This window comes from Phascolarctos cinereus, unplaced genomic scaffold (genome assembly GCF_003287225.1).
Source record: "Phascolarctos cinereus isolate Bilbo 61053 unplaced genomic scaffold, phaCin_HiC Scaffold_726;HRSCAF=1367, whole genome shotgun sequence".
Classification (NCBI taxonomy): Eukaryota; Metazoa; Chordata; class Mammalia; order Diprotodontia; family Phascolarctidae; genus Phascolarctos; species Phascolarctos cinereus.
In genome coordinates this window covers 215,619,279-215,633,002 of record NW_027556098.1, presented here as the reverse complement: position 1 = coordinate 215,633,002, position 13,724 = coordinate 215,619,279, and the positions used below count along the sequence as shown (strand labels likewise).

General features: G+C 38.0%; 1 protein-coding gene across 3 annotated transcripts in view; it reads left to right on the top strand.

Moving 5' to 3' along the window:
- MAP3K20 (mitogen-activated protein kinase kinase kinase 20) overlaps window positions 1-13,724 on the top strand; it is a 209,649-nt gene that overhangs the window by 158,597 nt on the left and 37,328 nt on the right. For all 3 annotated transcript variants that reach the window (XM_020990990.2, XM_020990989.2, XM_078146970.1), the window contains exons 12-16: window positions 3,906-3,950; window positions 6,152-6,182; window positions 6,278-6,417; window positions 10,728-10,790; window positions 12,242-12,334. In XM_020990990.2, coding sequence (XP_020846649.1) covers window positions 3,906-3,950; window positions 6,152-6,182; window positions 6,278-6,417; window positions 10,728-10,790; window positions 12,242-12,334 — 372 coding nt within the window. The remainder of the gene's footprint in view (window positions 1-3,905; window positions 3,951-6,151; window positions 6,183-6,277; window positions 6,418-10,727; window positions 10,791-12,241; window positions 12,335-13,724) is intronic.

Here is a 13,724-nt window from a genome sequence, read left to right as displayed (position 1 = left end):
TGTACTTAGAGACTGTCATGTTCTTTTTTCTGTGTCCATTTTCAAAGCACTTTGAAGCATGACAGCCTTTCCCCAGTGAGACTTGGTAATGTTAGATCTTTTCATGACCTCCAATGGGTTCTATCAGTCAGGTATCCAAACTAAAGAAAGAGCCTAGTGGCTTCTCATTTAAGGTTTTGGGAATGAGCCATCTTTAAGGCCCTCGTTTCTATAAATATCAGAAGACACATTCTATTCCATGCCTCCTAAATTCTTCACGGGAATAGCACCAAAATTACTGATTTTGTCCACTACAAATTCAGCCATAAATAAGATTCCATCCAACATATGTTCATTTCTAGATTGTGTTTGACTCAGCATTTGGAATCTATATGGGTCCCTTGCATTCCCATACTGTCCCCCTGGAGGAGGGGGAAGAAATTTAGCTTAATCACAAGAAATATTTCTTCAGTTTTCTGTTATTTTCTGAACTGATAAAAAGCTTCTCATTTTACATTTGTTTTTGTGTTTGGAGGGTTAAGGGAATAATTTGCCTTTACAGTTGGATCCAGCTGTTTGGTAAAGCAAACAAGTCTATAATGTATTTTCTTTGACCCAGCTTAGCTTTATAATCTGTTCCCCAAGTCATCTTCTCTTCCTTTTCTTTAAAACAGGTGAGTACATGCATTTGGTAGCCTCTGCAAACATCTATTAAAGAGGGAAATAGGATAGGGAAAGGTCGTTCATGTAGTGTACCCTGAGAAGACATTGAAGACAGCATACCTAGTCAATAGAATAATAGAGATTTCAAAAGTTTGATAAGTATTCTTCTGAGAGACTTATAACAAAGTACCCAAAGTGTATTAACTTAGACATTTAATATGGAGACTGAAAAATTCTTCCTGACTCTCAAACTTCTCCCTTAAATCTGGATCCATCCAAGCTATCAAAATGAATATCCCACTACTACCCAAAATAAACCTTCTGCTCTGTCTCCTCACTGTCCCAGAGGTTCTTCTTACTTTTCCCGTTCCTACTTTTCTTGCCTCTGCCTGTGTGGTTCCCTGGGCCCGTTCATCTTTAGTGGGGCCAAATCCTATCTCATCATTTAAGGCCCAACCTGATCACCTCTTTCCCTAACTACTGTAGCCATTGTTTTCTTTCTCTCCTGAACTCCTAGAACCACTTAATCTGCCCTACACAATTTAACTTTTCACAGTACACTGTCTTCTTTTGGCATTTGCTAGTATTGGTTTCCTAACTGGACTATAACCTCCTTGAAGGCAGTATCCTTCCTTTATCTTTCTTCATTATCCTTTATAACACCTAGCACAATGCTAATTGCTCAACAAATACTAGGTAATTATGGAAGCTTCACCATACTGCAATTTCTGGAGGAAGAAAACTGAAAGGCTTCAGTTTCTTCATTTGTGAAATGAAGTGGTTGGATTAGATGGCTTCTTAGCTTGACAATCTTATGATCTTATTAGCTCCAAAATTTCCCTTCTCCATTCCTCTTTTTTACCCAGGACCCAAATTATTTTTTTCTAAAACATAGATCTGACCATGTCACTCCTGTTCTCAAAAACCTGCTTCAGTGGTGCCTCATTGCTTCTGGAACACATTACAAATTACTCTACAGCCTAATATTTAAGGCCTTTGGCAACCTGACTCTAGCCTACCTTTCCAAAATTATTTCACTTTATTCTTTCATATTTCACTCCCCTTCATGCAATCATGTTCCAGTCAAATTGGATTATCAGTTATTTCCCAATGCTTTTTTCTACTCCCTTGTCTCTGTGCAGGCCATCCCCCTCTGCCTCAACCATAAGTCCTCCACTTCTCCGTCTGTCAAAATCCTTCTTTTCCTCCAAAGCCTATTCCAAGGGCTCCCTTCTCCAGTAAGATTTCTCTGATCCTCTTCCCAGCTAAATGGGCTCTCTCTTTCTCCTCTTATTTTTATATAACTAGATCTTTCCTTTGCCCTTATAGCATTCTTCTTTAGTTGATGCATTTTGATGTACATGTCTTATCCCTCTTATTGGATCTGTAAGCTCCTTAATGACGGACACCATGCCATTTCTTTACTTTGTTGTTGTTGTTGTTGTTGTTTTGGCTCCGTTACCTAGCGTAATGCCTCTCAAATAATGGGTATTTGGTAAAATGAAATTGATAATTAATGAGCACACCTTCTGATTTTTTTTTTATACTGAAGATAAAACTGCCTTGAACTCTTTTCTCCTCATTCAGCAAAATAGGTGGCTTGTTCAGAGTGATTAAGAAGATGAAGGGCTATTTTCAGTGCAATCCTACTAGAGATTCAATTGACAGGTTAAATTCCTAAAAGTTAAGGGCTGTATCTTATTATCATTCAATTCATGGGTCTCATGCTGATGTTGATGGCTCTTTAGAATCCTCTAGAATGTAAGCGCATTGAGGGCAGGAATTGTTTCATTTTTGTCTTTGTATCACCAGCTCCTAGTACATAACAAGTCCTTAATAAATGCCTGTTGATTGATTGACCTTTGACACCAAAAACAATTTCTGATGAACATCTCTAGAAAAAAGCCTCCTATGTCAGAGGTGTCAAACATAGCAGGCGTGCTACCCGCACTACCCCCAAGTATGGGAGTGTATCTAGAGCCAGATTAAAATGTCATCGGGAAATATGTACAAAATAAACTAAAATATAATGAACCATAGATAATGCTACATTTTAAGTCTAAGTCAATTTGTGGCCCAAAGGGATCCTCATGTGTGGACTAGTGGCCCCCATTTCTATTTGAATTTGATACCACAGTCTTAGGGGATATATATGTGCCAGTGTCAAAACAGCAGCAATTCCTTACCTTATAATTACTTCTGGTTCCTTCCCCAAGAAAAAGTTGCTTATCAATATTGGGGTTATTATCTGTGATTACACACACACACACACACACACACACACACACACACACACATCAGTATCTTGATTTCTTATTACTGTTTATACACATCCTTATAGCTATATCCACCATTCCTTATAATTGCTTGGTTTCCAATATTAGCTAAAAATCTTGGAGGAGGCTCTGTCTGACATTTGTCACAAAAGATCTTCAAACACTAAGACTACTATGAAATGTAAAATCAGTATAGGAATGTTAGGGTCTTAATTCTTGATATTTTCTTCACTAGGGTCACCAAATAATCCCTGAAATTAGGAGCAGGGTTGAGGTAAAATCTGGAAAAGTTTCTAGGCCAGAATTTAATGGTATACAGCTATCCAAAAGAAAGATGATATTTTGTGATCATGAGAGCCCATTTTCTATACCTTCTTTTGTAGAACTCTGCACACTCAAATCAATTTGCTCATAATTTTTTTCCAAAATGACCCTATAAATTATTGTCAATTAACAATTGACTGTACTAGCTGGGGGCTCCATTGTTGAATGATCAGATACCCTTTCCTTATCAGTTTTTAATTGTTGGGGTTTGGAGAGGAAGGATGGGGACAATAATGATTCAAATGAAATTTAGCAGCCTGTGTATGAAGAGAAGATCCACAGTAAAGGAAGCATCACCTTTGATGGAATCTGCCATTAATAGGGTTAGGACACATCTTAATGCTTTTAAAACCCATCATAGAGAAGGATTATCGTAGACTGAGGAATGAACTACAAGTTCATTATTCCTACTCTGTACGTATTTTATTGTATAACATGTTCATTAAGTTGTAGCAAATTCTTTGTGAATATCATTTGCTGCTGTTGTCAAAATCCATGGAATGCTCATAAATACATCTTATGATCAGACAAATACTGACTTAGTCAAACATAGAGGGAGCAACCAAGTCCAATTGACTGGCAAAAATTAAGAGAAGGAATTAGGTGAATAGGTCAAAAGAGAATGGTATTATTACTCTTTTCTCCTTCATATTTCCCATGCAGCTGCTGCCATCCTTTGAGATTGGTGCATGGACAGAAAACGATGTGGTAAGCATCTTTTATTAGTTCCATTAATTCTTTCTGGATGTGTTTAGAATGAATTTGGCAACGAGGATTTAAGTGAAAATGTGACTATAGCCATAGAAAAGTCTATGAGCTTTATATTTCTAGTTTTCTTCTTATAATCCACTGGAGATTTAAAGTCACCCTTTAAGAGCAAAACAAAGACCATTTGAAGCCATTCAAATACCTTGTGCTCACATTGACTGATCTGGATGGTGATCAAACCATAAATGAATGTGGTTGAAAAGTCATAAGGATACACTGGGGTCTACTTCAGGACTAAGTGGCCATAATCTTTTTGGTTTGTTTTGGTTTTAAAGAAACCTAATGAAGCTACTTTTACAGATTCTTTTAGAGCTGACCTACTAAATTGAGTAAAGATTGGAATTCTGCACAGCTGTATAGTATTCCTGCATCTCCTGCTATTTGTCAAGCTACATAGCCTCATGCTTGCCATCTTTAGTTTAAACTCCCACAATGGAAATACAAAGGAATTCCTGAAAGTCTTTGCAAATCCTAAGAATCCAGCAGGTTTCTGAAAATTGGGTAGAAATTGCAAGTGTCCTTATGTCCAATAAAAAGCCTCATTGTACCTCATAGTAAAACTCTATCAAGTAGCCATCTTACTTCGCCCTTAGTATTCTTAGTCTTCGGTCTCTCTACATGCAAACAGCAATGAATTTTCCTTAGGGATATAATGAAAATTGACTAGATGATATCTATCAGACACCCAGAGTTCAGCTCTACACTCTCATGAGATCATTATGATAAAAGGTAAAAATAGGCTAGCTATAATTTAGTGCCTAGAAAAGATGGGCTACCATACCGGTAGAGAGATCTAGGCTTTCTTCCTTTACCCCTCCTAAAGGATCTGCCAGAGGTATGAGAAGGACTTCTGGTGATCATGGACCAGACTACTTTTGGTTAATGAGGAACAGGCACCATCTAAAATCTTTGACACAAGCAGGGTTATGGGTCTTCATCACTGCCTTTTAGAAGGTTTCTCTAGCACCTAATATATATACATATATATATACACACACACATATATATACACACACATATGTATATATGTATATATATAGTCACTGGGCTAAAAGTTATCATAGAATGAAATGGCAAGTTTTTGTTTGATAATAAGAGCTTGCACCATCATGGTGTTAGTGTTAGAAGAAATTCTGCAAAGAAGGAAACTAAGTCACAGGAAGGTTAAACAATTTGTCCTAGGTCTCAAAACTAATTAGTGGCTAGGCCTAGAATCCAAGTTCCATGCCTTCCAATCCTTTTTTCCCCCATTCTGCCATGTTACAATAATAACAAACATTCTATATACACTATCTCATTTGGGCCTCGTTAACAACTCTGTGAGGTAAGGACTATATAGGTCTTACCCATGTTACTTAGATGATGAAACTGAAGCCCAGAGAGCTTAATGATTCACCATTAATCACACAGCTGGTAAGTAGCAGAGGTTGGATTTGAATCCAGGCCTTTCCTGCTCCTGCAGTATATTCATTGTTCCATTCTGCTTCTCATACTGCCTAGGGCTAAGACAGTCCTTGTGTGAATTGCCTCAGCGATGGCTAAATGGTTAGGACCACATTTAACTCTTTCAATAAGCAGAGGGACTAGACCTGTAATCTCATTAATATAGAGAATTCCTGGATAAGGAAACTCCCTCCTAACAATGCTTAGAGTTGCCCAGAGCCCAGGGAGACTAAGTGATTTGCCCAGAGCCATACAGCTGGGATGTTATCAGAGGCAGGACAAGATCTTCTTAGCTGCAGGGCCAGCTGTCTTTCCGTTATACCATACAGTTTCTCAGTTGTTGTAATAAGTGGAAAATATAAATCCCGAACATACTTTAGAAACAGAATTTCCATGAGATTCCTAAATTTCTCAACAAGATGCACATATTGTTTTAAAGAATCATTAAATACTTGTAGTGTTAACCTTAAAATTCTAAAACTATAAATGGCAAGACCTTTCATTTTCCCTTGGAAGCAGAGCCAGAAATTTAAATTTAAGGAAAAATATATAGATAGATATAGATACAGATTGAGTAGTTCGGTGTTAAACCTGGCCACAAGTGCCAAGTAAGTTTTCAAAAAAATCTATGTCAGGATTAAAAAAAAAAAGTGCCAACAAAACTGCATTTAAAACTATATTCTCCCTCTCTTTCACAGTACTTTTGGATGCAACAACTCACCAGAAAAGGCAAGTGGAATAATATTTTCTTAATTCTTGGATTTAGTTTCCTTTGAGACCTCGTTTGGCCTGATTCATTTTGTTTGTTTTCTTCTAACCCTTAGGTGATTCTTCAGAAGAGATGAGTATATATGCAACCTTGTTTAAAGAAAATAACATCACAGGGAAACGGCTTCTGCTTCTTGATGAGGAGGACTTAAAGGACATGGGCATCATCTCTAAAGGACACATAATTCATATAAAGGTATTTCAGATAAGACATATTGAAAACTGTGATTACCTGTGATCACCAACAATCATCATAGTTTAAATTAAATTTAATTAAGAGACTACCCAAATTTTGGCCAGTGGCCTAAGCTAAATCTGCCTTATCCAGCAAAGTTTTAAAACACTGAAATAGTCAGTCAAAAAGCATTGATTAAGCACCTGTTATATGTCAGGCACTATGCTAAGCACTAGAAATACAAGGAAAGGTCAAACCTCCCCCCCCCAAAAAAAAACCGACCCTAGTATTTACTCTCAAGGAGCTCATAGTCTAATGGAGAAAACAAGATGCAAACAACTATGTAAATACAAGATATATACAGAATAAATTGGAGGTAATCTCAGAGGAAAGGTACTAGCATTAAGGGGAACCAGAAAAGACTTCTTTCAGAGAGCAAGATTTTAGCTAGAGCTTGAAGGAAGCCAGGAGAAGGAGATGAGGAGGGGGAACTTGAAGAATGGGAGAACAGCCAGTGAAATGATGAGAATTGGAAGGGGAAGTGTCTCGTGTGAGGAACATTAAGGAGTCCAGAGTATATGGAAGAAATAAGGTGTAAGCAACATGACACATGATTGTACATGTATAACCAATATTAGATTGCTTGATATATTGGGGTGTGTGTTCAGGAAGGAGGGAGGAAGAAAATATTTGGAACTTGAAATCTTTCAAAAAATGAATGTTGAAAATTGCCTCTACATTTAATTTGGAAAAAAAAATACTGTTAAGTAAAATAAAACAAAATCATAAACAAAAAAGAAATAAGATATAAGAAGACTGGAAATGGAGAGAGAATTTTATATTTGAGTCTAGAGGTGATAAGAAGCCACTGGAGTTTATTAAATGAGGCAGATGGGAAGAGGGGGCTCATTAACATGGTGAGACCTTCATTTTAGGAAGACCAGTTTGACAGTTGAATGGAGGATAGATCAGAGCCAGGGTAGACTTGAGGTAGGAAGACCAACCAGAAGGTTACATCAATAATGATGAAAGCTTGCCCCAGAGTGGTGGCAGTGACACAGGAGAGAAGGGGACATTTAAGAGATGTTATAAAGGAAGAATCAACAGGACTTGGCAGATTGGATGTGGGAGTGAGAGAGAGTAAGGAGTTGAAGATAACACTTAGGTTGGGAGCCTTGGTGACTTGAATGATGGTAGTGCCTTCAACAATTATAGTAGTTTGGAAGAAAAACATAGGGGAAAATTTGATTAATTCCATAACTTAATGCTTTTGAATTGGAGTAGATATCAACACACATATTCTGATGTTCCACCTCCACTCATCCAGTTTACTTACAAAGTCTCCATGTATTTCCAAGGATTCTTACTCAAGATTGTTGCAGGGAGTTTCAGAATTAAACCACTAACGAGGGGATTCTGGGAAGATGGCAAAGTAGGTCAGAAAATTCCAAACTCTCCAAATGTCTTCCCCAGATAAAACATCACCTCAAAATGAATGAAGAGAGGCAAAAATAAAAGGGTAAAGCAATTGTCCTCCTAAGATAACTTGAAAAGACCTCCAGGAGCTGTGGTTTCTGAACTTTAGCTACTAAATTTTTTTTAGTTGTTGGAAGTAAATGAAAGACAACATGATATAATGGAACAGCACTGTATTTGGAGTGAGAGGACCTTTGTTCAAATCACAACTCTGGCTTCTTACTACTTGGGTGATCTTGGGAAAGTCATTTAATTTCTCTGGGCCTTAGTTTCTACATTAGATAAATGAAGAGATTGCACTTGTTCGTGCCTAAGGTTCCTTCCAGCCATAAATCCTATGACCTAATGAGCATTATTTATCAGAAGAGCTTCTCAAGTATGTTCTTTTAGGGAATAAAATAAGACTGGTTCTTTTTTTTTTCCATTGGGAGTAAGAGAATGGTAAAAATAGAATAAAGGAAAAAATTCTGAGTATCAGCTTCCCATCAAGTTCTAATGACCTCACAGTACCTCCAACAATATCCCATCGCTCTTAAAATTGCCAGTCAGTTATAGACTATCACCCTCAAGCTCTCTTTCTAGAGAATTCCCCTTTAAAGTCCATTCAGGTTGGCTTTATGCATCCTGGAATTGATCAAGGCTTCCCAGTGAAGGTAGCCTCTGAGTATGACCAAAGGAAATTGGCTCATCTGCATGAGTACCTCACAGTTTACATTGCTAACAAATTTACACAATGCAAAAATCCAGTCTCTTTTCTCTCATTGGGATACAGTGCAGGCAAATGAAGGCAAACCTCAAGAAATAAGCCAGCAAAAATGTACAGCTTGCTCATCAGGAGGCTCTGTCATAATTAACATAAGTCACTCTGTCATCATTAACCATTCCTTAGTTAAACCATTCTATATAAAGGATTTTTTTTTATTACTAAGGTCCCAGGTAGAAGCACATGTAATTGTGTTGTGAAAAGCCCACCCTCAAAAAAATAAATGAATTAAAAAAAAAAAAAACCTTGCCCTCAACACCAGTTCCTCTATTTAAGAGAAGCCTGGAGAGAATGGGGATGCTATGTGATGATTGCAGAATATTGATGGTGCTGGGCATGGGAAGTTTGCAGGAGGTCCAAACAATACTCAAGAGATAGAATCATTCTGTTTCTTGTGGATATCAGAGGGCTATGATTGGACAGATTTCATAAGATGTCAGTGTAGGCGGCATCTGGGAGTACCATTGGAGAGGGTGTTAGCTTTACTCTTTGCCATTCTATCATCAGAGAACTTGAAGGCTTGTCGTCTTCAAAGCTCCCCAGTTAAAAAATGAAAAAGCAGATGTAGTCAGCAGTGTAACCCCTGAACAGAGAAAAGTGAAAGGAAAGCCCTGATGGGATGGGACTTAGGATCCACTGCAAAAGTCCTGGAGAGAGAAGAGGTGAAAAGGTACTCAAAGACCACATCTGCCTTAGTGCTCCCCCTGCCAGTCAGAATTAGGATCATTGAGCTAGGAGGGAGCATGTTCTCCTTGAGAGGCCCCAAGAGCATGCCTTATGATGTAGTAGAAATAGGTTCGAATCAGGTCTCTTCCACCTTCTACTTGGGTGAGCTTGAAGAAATCACTTAACCTCTCTCTGCCTAAACTTCTCCATCCTTAAATTAAGTTGGCTGGATTTGTTGGTTTCCAAGGTCCTCAGCAGTTCTAAATCTATGAATCACGATCCTTATTTTACATTTGAGGGGAGTGAGTTTGAGTCTCTTGGTCTCGGCCCATCTCACTCTGAGAGCTGGCTAGAGGGTCAGAAAGGCTGTGCCGCTGGGATATAGATGAATCTCCTTGAATAAAGTAGGAAAACCAGAAGCTTTTGCTGTTTCTTTTCCTCCAGGGCTGTTCTTCTCAGCCTACCCACAGCTCCCTTCTTTCCCCATACACTTGAAGCTCCCATGTAGAGCAACAAGGACTGTAACATAGGAATTGAACACCCAATAAGTATTCATTACATTGTCAAGTGTCAACAGCTTTCATTTTTCTTTAAAAAAAAAAAGGCATCTAATTTCCCACACACACACATTTGGTATGTTTTCCTCCCTACATGAATAACAATATGTGCTGTTCACAGAAAAACTGAATTACACCTGATGAGTATAAAAAATTTTTTAGCAATCCTTTGTGTTTCTTCAGGGGAGAGAGCTTTGGACATATCCACGTGAAAGTCCTTAAAATACAATAAGCTATTTAATGGAATTTGAGCCTTGGTAAATAGTCACTGATGTGATGTTCATGCACATTGCTGTTTTTCTGTTTTGCAGCCTGCGTTCACCAAGCGGGGACCTGGCTGGTCACAGCTACCCTGACAGTACCTGCAAGAATATTTTGTTTATTTCTTAGCTCGATATTGCCTGTCTTTCTTACATCTTCATGTTTTATTAAATTAGTGTAAACCACCCACACTTCTTTGGATGGGGATAAGGTGATACTGGGACCTCCCAATCAGGAAATACCTCTTCTGTAACTTATAAACTCAGACAAAATGCCTAGAGCACTGGGAGGTTAAGTCACTTGCTCCATCACAGAACCAGTTTGTGGGACAAATGAACCCTGTTCCTCATGGCCCTGAAGTCAATTTTTTTTAATCCACTCTATCATTTTGTGTATCTCTTTGAATACTGCTTTATATTATAAGATACATTGTGTTGAATGTCTCTTGAATGTTGGATATGTTGAATGTGAGATTCCCTACAGGATTAGAGTTTCCATGAAAGTCTTTGGTCTTTATATGCACTATTGGTTTTAATCATGATCTTATTACTGTGGGGTCCTGAGTAACAGGCACATGATTAATTTGATTAATTTTAATTTTTTTGCAGTCAGCCATTGAGAAATTAACAAATGATTACCTCAATTTATTTCACTTCCCACCACTAATGAAGGTAAGTGAAGACTTTTCTTGCTAAAAATCATGTCAAGTCAGCCAGCATTTATTAAGCACCTATTATATGCTAAGCCAGGCACAGTTCTAAGCACTGGGGATAAAAGAAAGGCAAAAGACAGTCCCTGCTCTCAAGGGACTCGCAGCCTAATGGGGAAGATGATCTGAAACAACTATGTACAAACAAGATATATACTGTATAACTTGGAGATATTCAACAGAGGTAATACACTAGCATTAAGGGGGTTCAGGAAAGGCTTGTGTACAAGTTGGAATTTAAGCAGGAACTTGAAGAAAGCCAGGAGACAGAGATGAGAAGGGAGAGAAATCCAGGCGTAGAGGATATAAGTGAAAATGCCTAGAGTCGGGAGATGAGGGATCTTGTCAGAGGAACAGCAAAGAGGCCTGAAGGTGTACCTACAATTACTGACTCAGGAAACACTTGGAACCCATGCACCTGTCACATATACTCCTCAATCTGCCAATGTCAGTAAAAGTTTATTTGAAGTCTTATTAGAATGACTGCACTGGAAAAAAGTTATCTCCACTAAACAAAAGGCTCTTTGAGTGAAGTTTTAAAAGTTTGTCATTAAAACACCCTTGACACCTGCGGGTTGAAAGATTAACACAATATTCATGATAAGGAGAACAGATCTCAACTTATGACATCCAAATATTAACATTTGTAGTGAAGGACTTGGCCTCCTGTCTTTCTCCAGGAGACCTTTGCCCAGTATCCAGGTTCCTGAAGGAAATATCACAGAGGGTCCCTGAAGCATCACTTGCTCAGGAACTTGTGGCATTATCTCATTTTTGTCATTTTGAATACTGTCAACCAGATGTGTTGCTGTTTAGTGGACATAATTAAAGCCTGCCCTATTGAATAGGCCAGAAGTAAACTCACATACTTTGCTGCAAAATCTTGTCCAAAGAGAGGTGTGATGAAAGCTGATTCCTCTGATTCTCTAAAGGCCTTACTTTTCTATGCTACATTCTGATAATCTCACATGGGAAGCCCTCACTAGGTTCAGGCTGTTTTGCAGTCCCACCATGTTCTCTCTGGCTGCTACATAACAGGTAAGTGGAAATAGCTCATAAATGCCTTGAACATGGGGAAGCTGTCAAGGTGAAGTCCCACAATGCATCTCAATGTGCTAACTGAATCCCTGGTGGCAGATGAAGTTCTTAAATTTTTCTCTGAAAAATAAGACAGTGACATTCACCTTTGAGTGCAAAAGAGCTTGTATTTTGCCAGATTCTCAAAAACTTAGAATATGTCCCTTCCCTTGCACTGTATAACTGAATTCCCTAAGGAATCCTAATAATACTAGAAGTGAGATAGTAGACAGGAAAGGAAACCTTTGCTAAATTAGTGAGACATTCTCTTCCCTCCAGGTATAAAGTACAAAACAATAACCCCAGATTATGTGGTTCTCTGTGCCTGTATTTTAGGATTCAGCAGGTGAACTAGAAGAAAATGAAGAAAAGGTTGTAAACCTTGAACTTGTTTTCGGTTTTCACTTGAAGCCAGGGACTGGCCCACAGGTAAGCTAAATTTCTTTTTTATTTTTAAGTTTTGTTGAGGTCTTTATTTTTTACGATATGGGAGTTTCCTGGCATACTTGCTCCTCCCCCAGCCTCTAATAAGTTATTCCTCATAACAAAGAAAAGCAGCTAAGCAAAACTTGCTCATGAAATTATTGTATTTGATAATGTGTGCAGCATTCCACAGCTTGAATCCCCCACTTCCTTATTGAGAGGGGGAATTGTTTCATCGTCTCTTCTCAGAAACCATGATTGATCATTTTAATTAATCTGAGTTCAACTGCCTTTTGGGGTTATTTTGGTTCATATTATTGTACTCAGTGTGTCTATTATTCTTCTTGTTCTGCTTATTTCAATCTACCTCATACAAGTCTTCCCCTGTTTTTCTGAATTCCTCATAGTCATTATTTCTCTTGGGTAAAACAATATTTCACTACAAAATTCCAATTTGTTCAGCCATTCTCCAAATGATAGACTCCTCTTGCTTCTAGGGTTTTTTTGGTTTGGTTGGTTCTTTTGCTACTACCAAACATAATGATGGGAATATGTTGGATTTTCTATGTCTTGACAACCTTGCGGCTCAACTATATTTCAAATCATGTGGATGCTTTTAAATTTATTTTATTCCATTTGAGATTTCCTTTATTCTACTTTAGCTCCCTAATCTATAAAGTTTCCTGCCTTTCAATAAGGGATATTAGATGTGTTCTAAATTAATATTAAATTAATAAATTAATGTGAAATTAAAAAAAAAACAGTTCCCAACTGATTGCTGACCTCATAAACTACCTCCAGGGGCAAATCTTAAGGTGTGTTGCCTAGTACACACAGTGGAGAACACAAGCTAATCTTTACTATAGGGTGACCTTTTATAGTATAGCTTCCTGATTATATACTTTATTAGAATATTTTATAATAAAGTTAAGCAATAGAGCTAAATTGTGTACAGACTTATGTAAATGCAATATCCCAAATTCAGGACCTCTTTATACTGCTGGTGTTGGGGGAACAGAACTAAGGCCCATGTTATAGCTAGCCATAGTAAATCAGGCTTTTCTCTCTGTGCCATCATTCATTCAACAAATGTTTTTTAATATCCTACTTATGCAATTCTCAGTGTGAGGCAGTTTTTACAACAAGGCTCCTCTGGTCCCCCTAAATGCTAATGCCTGAGGTAGTTAGGAAAATGGCAGTACCAGCAAGAGAAATAGGAAAGTTAGAAGGAAGGGCACGTTTGGCCATAGTGAATTTGAAATGTGGTTGAAATATCCACGGGAAAATGTCCAATGAGCAGTTGGATATGTCAAACTGAGATAGGGAGAAGCCAGTTCTAGAGTTACAGTTTGAGGAATCATCAATATAGAATAGAGCATTGAAACCATAGCAATGA